The sequence below is a fragment of the Drosophila grimshawi genome, unplaced genomic scaffold, assembly GCF_018153295.1.
Source record: "Drosophila grimshawi isolate 15287-2541.00 unplaced genomic scaffold, ASM1815329v1 contig_311, whole genome shotgun sequence".
Taxonomy (NCBI): Eukaryota; Metazoa; Arthropoda; class Insecta; order Diptera; family Drosophilidae; genus Drosophila; species Drosophila grimshawi.
Window position 1 is genome coordinate 26,012,798 of NW_025063098.1, and position 13,634 is coordinate 26,026,431.

The 13,634-nt window shown below is 37.0% G+C and overlaps 1 protein-coding gene across 1 annotated transcript; it reads left to right on the plus strand.

Annotated features, from left to right (window-relative positions):
* Positions 1-843: 843 nt before the first annotated feature.
* Positions 844-2,762, plus strand: LOC6568491 (major facilitator superfamily domain-containing protein 6-A). The gene has a single exon (XM_001994412.2). The coding sequence runs from the start codon at positions 921-923 to the stop codon at positions 2,658-2,660; it is 1,740 nt and encodes a 579-aa protein (XP_001994448.1). The 5' UTR covers positions 844-920; the 3' UTR covers positions 2,661-2,762.
* Positions 2,763-13,634: the final 10,872 nt, after the last annotated feature.

Sequence of the window (13,634 nt, forward strand, 5' to 3'; positions counted from 1 at the left end):
CCCATACCCTGCCTCTCACTCTTTGTGTCGGACTGTTTGACATATCGTAATATTAATTTGCTGATTTATTAGCATCAACCCTCCACAGACGGCGACGATAAATTTTAATGTAATTTGAATAAATGCGTGCGAATATCGCATTTCATTTTGTTTTGTTGTCGTACATACATACATACATACATGCGTACATCGTACAGACAAATGTACATAAAATGCTGGAACTAAATATTAGCCTTAAATGTCCTGTTATGGGCCCGTAAATTGGGGGACAGCTATTTAAAAGTTATGCGTAAATTGCTAAATGCAAATTGTGAATATTTATGTGATGCTCACTTTTGTTACATTGCACATTTTGTATATGTGTGTGTGTGTGTCTGTGTGTATGTGTCTGTGTGTGTGTCTGTGTGTGTGTCTGTGTGTGTGTCTGTGTGTGTGTGTCTGTGTGTGTGTGTGTATGTGTGTTTAATCTCAAAATGTGCTTAAATGCAATCTTTTTTTGTATATGTTTTGTACATTCGCATTAGAAGAAGCATGTTCGCTGTTGCTGTTGTGGGCGTCTATTCGACACATATGTAAATTTGTCTGTCTGCTAAAGATAAGCAACAAGTGAGAACAGTAATTTAGATATGCACTTATCCAGCACAACATGTCAGTTGACAGTCGCCGCTGGTGGAACTCTTAACGTGTACGCATCAAATTGCGCACGGAAAATGCTGTTTTTAACGCCAGCGAATTCGATGCGAAGACAACAAACTTGATCGCGATACACACTCACAAAAAAACATATATATATATATATATATATATATATATATATATGTGTGTGTGTGTGAGTGTGTGCATTTCTGTCAAGTGCAATCCGATAAAATTACGCATAAGTTTCTCACCCTGCAAAAATTGTTAACTGTGAATGGTACAAAATGAAGGACAGCATCGATAAGGATTTGCTGGCGATTAAGACGCATTACTTTCTGTTTAATGCCGGCACCGCACCCGTTGTACCCTTTATGCCACAACTGGCACAACAGCTCGGCTATTCCCCGGTCGTTGTGGGCACCATGTACACGATACTGCCCATCATTGGTTTGCTGGCGAAGCCAATCTTTGGCTATATTGCCGATCATTATCAGCGGCATCAATTGCTCTTTCTGGCCGGGCAACTGTTCACTGCCATTGCCTTTTTCCTGATCATGTTTGTGCCGGCGGTGGAGAGGCCACAACTCCATTGTCATGCTGGCGTTACGAACATCCAATATTGCTCAGGCAGCAGAGCAGCGGACATGAAGACACAGCTGGAGACGCACTATGGCAATCGGACGCTGAGCTGCAGCATGCGCTGCCAAATGGAGCCCACAATGTGGGACATTGTCTGCCAGTATTGGCTGACGAACGCAACAAGCAACTGTGCCGCAAATCGCACGAAATCTTGGATCGATTTGAGCACCTACATAACAGCGAGAGAAATCCTGGAGAGTGCCAATTGTCTACACTTGATGATACCACACAATTTGGGCACACTGGACGCACAAAATGTGACCATGTATTGTCCCCAGAACAAGGCGAGGTTCAAGCCCAGTTGCCAGATGGACTGCCAGGAGGAGTATCTGAAAGAAGTGCTACCCAAGAGCAATGTGATCAACATGAGCAGCGCAATGGCTATGCCCGAATTCTGGTTCTTCTTTGGCCTCCTCATCGTCAGCTGGGTGGGCATGGCTGTTGTTGTCAGCATTGGCGATGCCACTTGTTTTGGCATTCTCGGTGATCGTCATCAGTTGCATGGCAGGCAGAGGTTATGTGGCTCCCTGGGTTGGGGCATCCTTGCACTGGTCGCTGGCCTCTTGGTGGACACAATGTCCAACGAGGGCGGCACGGACAAGAATTACACGATTGTCTTTTGGATGACGCTTATTATAATCGGCTTCGATATGCTCGCCTCCACGAAGCTAAAGCACACACAGACGATCATGTCGGCGAATATACTCAAGGATGTGGGTCAAATGTTTCTATCGATGCGTTGCGTTGTCTTCTTTCTCTGGTTTTTGGCCATTGGATTGGGCCGGGCTCTGATTTGGAATTTTCTCTTCATCTATTTGGAGGAGCTGGCCGAGCTCTTTGACAATGGCAACGATTACATTAAGACGTTGGAGGGCCTGGTCATGAGCATCCAGTGCCTTGGCGGTGATCTACCATTTTTCTTCGTGTCCGGCTGGATATTGAAGCGGATTGGACACGTGAATGCGATGAATCTGGTGCTCTTTGGATTTTGTGTGCGTTTCATTTTGTACTCGATGCTGCAGCATCCATGGTATATTCTGCCCATTGAGCTGCTGAATGGCGTCACCTTTGGCCTCTTCTATGCAACGATGGCCTCGTTTGCCAGGATCGTGGCACCACCGGGCACCGAGGCCACCATGCTGACTCGGATGGGTGCCATCTTTGAGGGCGTTGGCGTCTCCTTGGGCAGCCAAATTGGTGGCCAGCTTTTTGTCGCCGTCAGTGCGCGGACAACGTTTGAGATCTTTGGCATTGGTGCGTTCATTGCGTTCATTGTCCACGTCTGCGTCCAAATTTATCTGCAACGCAATGATCCACCTGAAAATGGCACTGTCAAATATGTTGCACAGACAGACAGACCGGAAAATACAAGTTTTGCTAGCTAAGCTGCCTGCCATTTCTTCTTTCTCTTCTTGTTGTTCTATGATCTACCGATATATATACATACCATATATATCCTTTGTCAGCGATTATCCAACACTTGTTGCAACAACAAGAACTAATTAAATAACTTTTTAATTGTATTTCTAATGTTTATATCTAGTTGTACTTCACACACACACAACACTCACACTTATATTAGTGCATGTTCGCATACTAATTCCAAGCATCTGCGAAGTTTATGCGTATTATAATATCGTGATATCTCTTTTTAGTCCAATTATCTTTCGTAATTTCAAACGTTATCACGTTAAGTCAACCCATAAACGTAGTATTAAAAATTGTATCGAAAACTTTGTAATTGTCACGTTTAATATTTAAATACTTAAAGCTCATTCTTGTTAATTCATTTTATTATATATTGTGAAATCTCAAAAGAATTTACCAAATTATACAAAAATATATGGGAAAAAAGAATTAAATACAAAAATGCATTTCCGGGGCAGCAACAAAACAACTCATTAAAAATGCACACGCATTGAGCAGAGTGTAATAGTATGCAATTCACAAAAAGCCAACAAAACCCACAAAAGTGCGGCACCAAACACGCACACACACACGCACACACACACACACACGCACACACACACACACGCACACATACATACACATATTTACAGTGCACGCTCAATACACAAAACCAATTTAAGTCAGTTGTATTCTCTTTACTTAAATAGTTTCTGCAATAACTGTTTTCCCATTCATGGTTACAAATATTTGAAAGAAAGAAAGATTCGAATGGTCTGGAGAGACAGCTCGACTAGCAGATACCCTACACATAAATACACGTAGTAATCAATAATAGTTTGCTTAAAATTAAAAAGCATCATTATTTTTAAACACAAATTGTGTATTTTATATTATCTTGATGAAAATTGTACAGTTGACATGTTATTGTCTGGCTAAATTATATATATATGTATACATATATATATATATATATAAGTGTTGAAAGGTTATGCTTTAAAATTGTGTTTTTTATAGCTATCCGAAATCGATTTGCATTGATATTCGCTAAACGATAAAAAATTAAATAAACTTGATCCGCAATATTATACGATAAATTATTATTAACGGACATGATCTAGAATATCTATGTAGATACATATACTTTATGTGGTCCGCGTTGCTTCTGTCTTCTAATTACTTCTGTTTTTTGCATAGTTTTCCTCAAGTTCAACAAACTGTTTTTCCCCATTTCCAACACAAAACAAATGCATTAAACTTGATTACTGAGAAACATTTTCGAAGATTGAGTCACGCCCCCGTTGCACAAAGATGGCGCTGAGGAATATGAAAGGTGGATTCACTCTCGAAAGTTGTCAATGTAAACATATAAAATATTTAATCTGACATAATCGTGTGTTCTTTCTTTCTGGCGTGCACTGTGCATACAAATTGAGCAACCGCAGAAAACTCAACTTTGCACAACAGATGCACCGATACAGACAAAAATTTAAACACACACACACACACTCGCACACACACACACACACACACACACACACACACACACACACACACACACACACACACACACACACACACACACACACACACACACACACACACACACACTCGCACACACACACACATGTAAAGACGTGCAGTCGATAGAAGAGTGTTGAATATTTTATGCTGCCTGATATTTTACGCTTGTAAATCACAAACAAAACCACAGACAGCCCGCTCAGACAGTGGATGGGGGAGTGGTGCGGTTAAACCAAAAAGTTGGCAAAAGCATTTCGTGCAGCTTAGAGAGGTCCATGGCAAACAACTAAAACCTAAACTCCATGTATGATGTATGCTTTGTCTGTGGTCTGGCGGCCAACGTATTTAATATTTAAATCAAATTCCTCGACATGAATTCTGTTTTGGTCTGGAAGATGTTTGGAAATATTTGTCAGGTGCTGGCATCTCGCATAAGTTTACTTTAGCGTGAAATAAATTAATATTCATAAATCACATTAATTGCATTGAAATCTGCCCGAGGCATAAATATCTGCCATATTACCACAATGAAAGAGCATCGCCATGGTTTGGGTTTGCCCAGGTGCTGATGGGTTGGCAACAAAATTTGCAACAATATATTTGGCATATTCAAATCGTAGATGCATACAATGCAGCTATTTGCTGCTTATTTGATTTATAATTATTACTTTAGTTATAAATTCAAATAATCGTATATTTAACAAGTTTGAATGCTCTAGTCGAGAGACCTCGACCGGGAGATACCCTGAACGAAAGATTTGACCATCTTAAGATGATTCTTAACTTGTATTGATGAAATTTTGCCGATGCTCAATATTATGTCCAGGTATACTCGAAAAAATCTATATTTTATAAATAGTTGCTTTTAAGTTTTCAATTAAATGAAATTTAATTAATTTGCGTCTGGAGCGCTTTCTAGATCTTAAATACTTAATGACTTCGGAGATACTTTTTCAGCTTGTTATATACTTTTGCAAAAGCTTACTATGCTCTTTTTACCAGTTTGAAATGGGTTCACGATATAAAAATAAGTTAATTGTGCTTTGATTTTGTTGTTTATCGTTGGATTTAAAATCACATTAATTATTTTTGCTGTCGACTTAAGCACACTCAATTGCAATATATTAATTTGCGCTGCGGTTTATCGAATAGTTTACTGCATTACTAAATTATTAACAAAAAAAATGATTAATGATTAAATGGTTTGACAGTGTATTGTGTTTAAATATTTAAATTCTATTGTATTACTGTGGGGGCCAAACATGATCTGAATTTGATTTTTTGTAGTGCTTTTATTTAATTTTCACTTAAAAAATTACTAAAATTACTAAAGCTTAAGATTCAAGAATGAAGCATTTTTTAATAAAGAATCACAATTTTTTCTTTTATTTTCATAAATATTAAGAATACCACAAGAGGATTGCAATAATATTAAATTTTGTTATATTTTGTTGCTTTCCCCATATTCACACGCAAGAATTCCAATTTTTTTTTGACACAAAAAACATTTTGTCTACTCGTGTGGCACGTGCTAAATTCCGAATTGATATTGGATGACAGTCAAGTTAACTTGTTGGCTCAGGCACTTCAATTTGTGTACATACTTGACCTTGGCCAGCTAAATGTAACAAACACCTTGTGCACAACGCACTTAACCCTTTGGGCTAATACAAATGGCCCAAGCGATTTGCAGCTGGTTTTGGCTTTTGGCTGCTTTTCGCTGTCATTTTGAATGCTTTACGCTCGATTGAGTGTTTATTTGATTTCTCATTTGTGTCGCACAACTAACTTGCTTCGACTACTTTTACCTTCTAATCTCTTCCTTTTTCTTTCTTTCTCTATTTCTCTCTCTCTCTCTCTTTCTTTCGTTATTGTGGCACTTTCCTTTTGGCCATTGAGTCAGCTACTTGAGCAAATTGTTGCTGATGGAGCTTTGGCTCCATTGTAATTCGAGTTCTGTGGCCAGCAGTTAGCCACACTTGATTGGTTAGTCGAGACTGTTGGATTTCTTGCTTTTGGTTTTTGTTTTTACACTCCATTTTTTCTGGTTTGTGTGAGTTGCAATGACTGTTTTTGGGTTTGCTCACCCCAATTTCTAAGTAATGAGACAGCAGAAGTTAATGGAACTTCTTTCTGTTGAGCAACCAGTAAATGGTCTTAAAGACACGCAACGCAACACTGTTGGAATGCTTTTCTAATACCCTGAAAATGGATCAAATAGGGTAGCATAAAATTGTGCAACCATCTAAGATTACATGAACTATATATTTTCGTGATCTGTATCAAAAGCTGAGTCGATACAGTAACACATTTTTCTCTGCCTGTCTGCCTATCAAAGAACTAGAGTATAAAAGTTCTGGTCTATTAATTTAGTGTTTTCAATAGTTAACGCTGTTTTCAAATAATGGATAAAAAACGATTACAAATTGAACCATTTTAATAACTTAGTCTTAGTGTTTCACTTTGGTATAATATTGATAACATATTTACATCAAAGTTCTTTTCGGTAAAGTTTGTGAGATTTCAGTTTTGTTTTATCATAGATGAAGATTTGAAAGTACAGGGTATCCGTAGTCAAGTTCTTTCGGCAAGAGTACACATTCGCGTTTAACGCAACTCTTTTATTGTATTTTCTCTGTAACATTTAGCCAGCTAAAGCCATTTGTTGTCGCTGTCCGTGCAAACACTACAGTGAATTGCTTGCAGCTGATATAGTGGGCAATATTGCGCATACGCCGCGTGTACATAAAACACTCCAGATGTGCGACGTGCACAGATCGAACTTCACAGCATGAATGAATGCTGCGTGGCGTATAGCCAATTTATTGTTTACTTGTGCCACGTGTTATCCATTAAAACAATCAAACAATAATTGTCCTCAGTCATCAAATTACGGACAGCAGCCAACTTGCCAACTTTCTTCTTTAAGCAACATTAAAGCGAAGTGCAATTATTTTTCGTTTTTCATTTCGAAGTTAACAGCAATATTCAGTAGCTTTTAAAATCAGTTGTCTTTTATTATTTAAGTGTCCATTGAAGCAGCGCAAATAGCCAAAAGTTTAATGATTAAAATGCTGAACATGCGGTTAATTCTTATCTGTTAAACTGTTCTTGAACTGTTGGTAAATTTTATTATTTAAAGTGTCTCGTTTCGAAAACATCAAATTTGTCTATACGAAAGACTGTTAAAGCTAGATTTCGAGATAAGTTTACTTAGGTTTATTAGCGATTAAATGCTTAACATTTAAATTATAATAAAAACAGTCGTTTAGACAAACTTAATAATAATAACACTACGTAACAAAATCATTATATATATAAATATAAATCAACATATATGTGTATATAATATATATCTATAAAAAATTAAATGTTGAGGTAATACTTTAAATTTCTTTTTAAAGAGTTTAAAGTTTTTTTTTTTCAGAACTTAAATATATTAAAATTTCTAATAACTTAATAAAAGTATCTAATGGCATATTTAAGTTCTTAATATAATTATTTATTTTGTCGCTTCCCAGGATTTGATATTGAAATTTATCTTATAATTTTAGTTATTTGGCGGCATCTTCCACAAATAAAAAAACTATTCTAAATTCTGGTGGATTATTGTAATTTAGTTTGTCTTAAACAAAATAAGTTGCTGCCTCAAAATCATCCAACAATTATAAGTAAGTAAGTTATTGGCCCCTTCTTTACAATTTATTATAGTGCTATAAAAACATAATCTTTTAAGTTAAATGTTAAGTCTTTCCTTAAACGTCCCCTTGGCGTATTTGCATACACACGGATTAACTGTCGGAAGGTTGGTCTACTTTTTTCTGTTGGCCAGTGTAGTTAAGACAACACAGAATTAACTTGCCACAAAAGACCGCCAACAGGTCGCAATGCTCAACCATCTTGCAAATAATAAACTCTCAGCGCGGTGGGCTCCCGTTACAGGTCTTAAAGTTGTGCGTTCGCCTTTGTTGTCTTAGGCAAAGCTGTCAGTTTGAGTTGGTTTCCAAGGGGATTCGCTTTAGCGGCAATTCTGTTGCTTGACTTGGCCCAGACGGTAAAACTAGGCTGCAATGGATGAGTTCAGTTACGCTGAAGCCACGGCGAATAAGCAATGAACCTTGATTGCTGTTGGTGGAGTAAGTTGCACACAGAGATGAATTCCTTAGGTGCCTACTATAAAAGCAAAACATGGCAGCAAAGCTCATTTTACGACTGGTTGTATAACAGCCAATTAAGTTTTCAGCAAATTGCATAAATGGTTTGCAAAAAATATTATATATAAGTAAGTTAAAAATGCTCAACCATTATGCAACCATTTTACAAAAAACACTTCCACTCTTAAATCCACTTTGCGCTGGCAAAAAACAAAAAGGACGGAAATTACTGAACAACTACCAACAACAGCTGCCTTTTGGATATACACATTTTTTTGCACACTTCGCAATACTCGATTTTCAATGTTTTAATTTGTAACAATTATGAAGTGCTTTGTGATGTAAACCATATATATTTGCTTTTAAGATGAATTACATTTTTTATAAATTGTTAAATGGTTGTGCCTGATTAAACTGACAAGCAAACATTTCTCTCTGCCTGTCAGTTACAGAAATTATTGCAAATTAAAGCTAAAAACCAAACTTAAATAAATTTTCCAATAATATGTTGAAGTTTGCTTTGTGATACGCAAATGCAGAACTCATAGCAATTGAATGAGGCTGCCGTTTGTATTTATGATATTAAATTGCCAAATTCAATCATCTGTACTTTTGCTGTGCAATTAAAGAATTTTGAGGATGCCTTGGGCATTGTTTTTATTCTGCTCCACAATTTCTCAACTGACAAGACTGTTGTGCAATAAATCAGTATTTGTTTGGCTTAATCAGCTCTGTGTATGCGAAACATATGCAGCCTAACCAGTGTTAAATATTTTTGACAAATTACGCAGAGAACATTCTCATTTTACATGCATGTGACAAGACTTCAGTAAGTTTTAGCTGCTGCAGCTCAAATTTTTGACATTTATTCTGTGGTTTTCCTTTTACACATGTGGCTTTTACATTAATAAATCCGCTTACCAAATGTACCCAAGCATTGCAGTGGCGCATTGTAATATATTTTTATACTCTGTGCCATTATGCATTGCTAAAAATGGTATTTAGAAGTTACCACAGTTATCGAGTGTGTTAATAGATTACCGGTAGCAAAAAAAACAATTCATAATTTTTATACTTTTGACATTACATTGATTAATTGTTCATTTAGTTATATTAATATAATATTATTAAAACGTATTTTCATATTAAAAATATATACAAAACTCGAACATGGGTTTTAAGGGACTTAATATACTGAAGAGGATATCTTCTAGACGAGCTCTCTCGACTAGAACTTGCTTATTTGTTTACTCGCTTAGATTTTATTTATTTGTAAAATATATATATATTTTTTTAATGAATTAATTAAATATCGTTATATGATATTTTTGACATGTGCGGATATCCGACACGGATTATAATTTACGAGTAGATAAGCATTTTAGTTGCTGGAATTTTAATTAATTGCCCTGTGACAAATATTTATTCATTTTTATTCATTTAATTTGAGTTTTTTTTGTCTTTATATTCCCCAACTAATGCGCTTTTAGTCGCTTCAAATTAATTCAGTAAAAGCCCTTAAGCTGTTTTCTGCACACAATAAACACATACTTTACAAATTCTCAACTTTTTTATTTGTGACTTATCCGTCCACAAATTGAAAGCCTTTGTTTTAAAATATTTGACTTGTGTGGGAAGCCTATACTTATTGTGTGTGTGGCTGTGGTATACTTAGATTTAACCAAACCCCCAAACTTAAATACGCCCCACAATTTTATACAACCATATAGTTTTTCTGGAAATTTATGTGCTTCTTGGCAACTGGCAATTTACAGCCGTCATAATTCATTGATTATTATTATTATTAGGGAAATTTCAGGCAATTTGAGTTTAGCCAAAAACTTTGGCCAGTAAAGTTGGTCAATTGCCAGTGCTGGCTCTAAGCTAACTAATAACTATATCTATGCTCTGAAAAACACTCGACATAATCAGGAAAACAGACAACAAACTTTTAACTTTTTGCCCTGGGAGAAATTTTTGTATTTTTAATTGACTGACAGCTTTTGAAGTGTTGTCAAAGTAAGAGTAAAGTCGACTTTAGATAAAATTAGCTACATTTAAATAACTAGAAATAAAAGTGGTTTTCTCTGCTGTGATGAGTTTTTGACTGTCGCTGCTTACAATTGCAAATTCTTAAAACTATTATTATTAATACTACTGAAAGCATTCCGCCAGCAGCGACAAAGTACATTTCTCATCTACAACATAGTACTGCTCAGCTATTTCATAAATAATTCGAGACAAATTGCAGAACAACAAAGCGCGTCCAAGCACTTCTTGTAGTGCTAAACAAAAAGTTGAGAATTCTTTATTGCGAGTAACTAAAAGAAGGCATTCAGAAAAGAACAAAAGCGGAATATAGTAGAGTTAAAATATATGAAGCATCTCGTCAGAAGTGTAGCTAAAAGCTACTTCGCTAGCGTAAAATAATCCTGCCACATTATACAGAGGTTGTTGAGCATTTGCTTTAAAAGGCTTTTTGGCAAGCAACAAATATTTTCCAGTGGCGTTTATGAGCTTATTTTTATGTGTCAGTTGAACGACTTTGTTTGTTTCCAACGCATTTAGATATTATTTTTTATTTAGAGGAATATATTCATTGTTGTGACAAATCCAACACAAAGAACTGCATTTTTGAAGACACAGTGTGACAGAACTTTTTGCTGTGTAGTGTAATCATTTCAGAATCTGCTTCTTCTTTTAATGCAACCACTCAACTTGTCTCAACTGGCAATTTTCTAATGCTTTATCTATTTAAGCCAATTCAGGCACAAGCCCACAAATAACAACCACCCACATATTCTCCTGTTGTCTGCATTTATGGAAGACACCCACACCCACACCCACACACACACACACACACCTTCTTCACATAATGCGCACAATGGGTTGAATGTCTTTTGTTCGGGACTTTTCTGCTGGGTGCCACAACAATGCTCAAAGTTTTCTAGCTGTGTTTTGTTGGATTAAGCCAAGTTTTACCTAGAATTTTTTTTGGTTTGCGTTTCTGTGTACAAGTGCAGCATTTTAAGTGGGTTAAGTGATTTTCAGCTCAATTAACATTGCAAAAGCAAACAGCAGCAGCAGCGGCAGCGGCAGCAACTAGGATACAGAACAACTACTCATCTGAGCAGCAACTGAGCATCCCGGCCAACCAGGCAGTCAATGGAGTGTATACGCACTTAGCTCTTCACTACATAGCAAACACAACAAACAATGCACCAATGGCCATATTAACAGACTGTGGCCCAAAACTGTCGACCCGACAGCTCATCTGGGCCCCCAAAACATTAAGGGTCACTTGAGAGCCGTTATCGTTGTATTCGTTGGAATTGCTGCTAGATGGCAAAACAACAGAGTTAACTGCTCTAAGCTTACGTGACATAATTATGCGTTTGACTAAAAAGACAACAATAACAACATCAAGTTGCATGGTGCCTGGGGGGGTGGCGTTTAGGTTGGACGAAGGAATCAGGTCATAGTCCGTAACTAAACTGGACTCAACTGCCATATGGCCATTGCTATGTTGCATGTGTGTTCTTGTGTGTCTCTGTGTCTGTGTCTGTGTCTGTGTCTGTATTTACACATTTGCTATGAAATGCATGCGCCACGCAAAACGTGCCGACTGACAGCCAAACGGACAAACTGGCAAACACACAGTTTGCTGAGCAAATGAACACGCATCAACATCAACAGTGGCAGTAGCAGCAGCAGCAGACGCAGCATCAGCAGCATCAGCAGCCTGCATGGTTTTAGTGTTGGTCAACTTTGAACAAGCAAAACGCAAAAATAGCTGGTTTTGTGGGAGGGGGGGTTGGAGTGCAAAAATGAACAAATTTGTTTTTTTTTTTTTCAACAAGCTGCAAACTTTGAAAAAGTTGTAGTTGATTTAGATATTTTATTTGCGTACAAAGATTTTTTAATGTATATTTAAATAGTTGGCTAGAATGTCAATTCATTCTAAAATGAGTAGCTACTAAAAATATATTCAAGCTTTGCATGACTCGTCGGGTGAAAAAATTCAAATGTTTCAAAGCAATCAAACAAAGAATACAGCTTGTTCACAAATTGTTCACACAAATGGGAATTGGTTAGATAGCGTTTGACTTATTGTTAAAAAATTATTTAAAAACAAATATAAATTGCTTGCAATAGTTTTCCGACATCATTAAGACTTCTGGAGCGAGTTTTCCCAATGTTCACATATTTAATATTTTTTAAAGAGCCTTAAAAAGGATTTTTAAAAGATGAATTTTCGCTATTCACTTTCCGCCCAGGGGTGGGAAATTGCCAAGAACTATCTTTAAGACATCTTTGAATATCATTTTTAAGCTAACCAAATGATTTCCAAAACATAGTTGCATTTAACGATCCGATTTTCAGAGCATGGAAATAGAGTTTTCCCGCAGCACAATTGACAACACTGTGTGGCCAATGCAGCCAGCTCTGGCTCTGGCCAGACGCGTAGCTGTTGCTGCCACATTTACATAAGTGTGTGCCTTATGTGCTACACCCTTATATACACTTACGCACATAAGCAGCTATTTGCAAGCCGGAAGACTCTTAATGAGCACACAGAGCAGCAAAAGAGGAACAAGTCGATGCGAAAGCTTCAAGTGAAGGACTTCACTTCATGGCTGTGGGTCATAAAACTGATTTTTATTTGGCTAAAATTAACCAGGAGACGCTTTACGATGAACTGGACACTTGGCTTAAAGTCGTTTGCAAGGTCGTCTTTTAAGGCTGACTGCTTGTGGGGTCAAAAGGTAGGCCATTGTGTAAGGCACAGAATAACTGTGAATATTACACACACGCACACACACACACACTCGCACACATATGCAGACATACACACATATATAGCAGTGACATATTGTGTTGACTGTTTGGCTTTTAGGTGATTTGGCCCAGATCTGCTTGTAAAGGACTCGGCAACATTTTGATTAACGACATTGCGCACTAATGTCAAAAGTCATTCAATCAGCTCTGACTCGCTGTAAACAAGCACACAAACCTGCACACAAACCTGCACACACATTTCGATGTATTTTTATCTTAATATTGATTTCTAGCCACGTTTCATTCATGATTTCGTTGGCTTCAACATTGTATTCCCGCATTGACAGGCATCGATTGATCATTGGCACGTGATTGAATTCAATTTGATGAAATACTCTACCAATCTGTCGCTCTTCATTTTCGACATACACACACATACTTTTCAGCGAAGCGAAACTTTTTTGCCTGTCAACATGATAAACAAAAAATAACAAT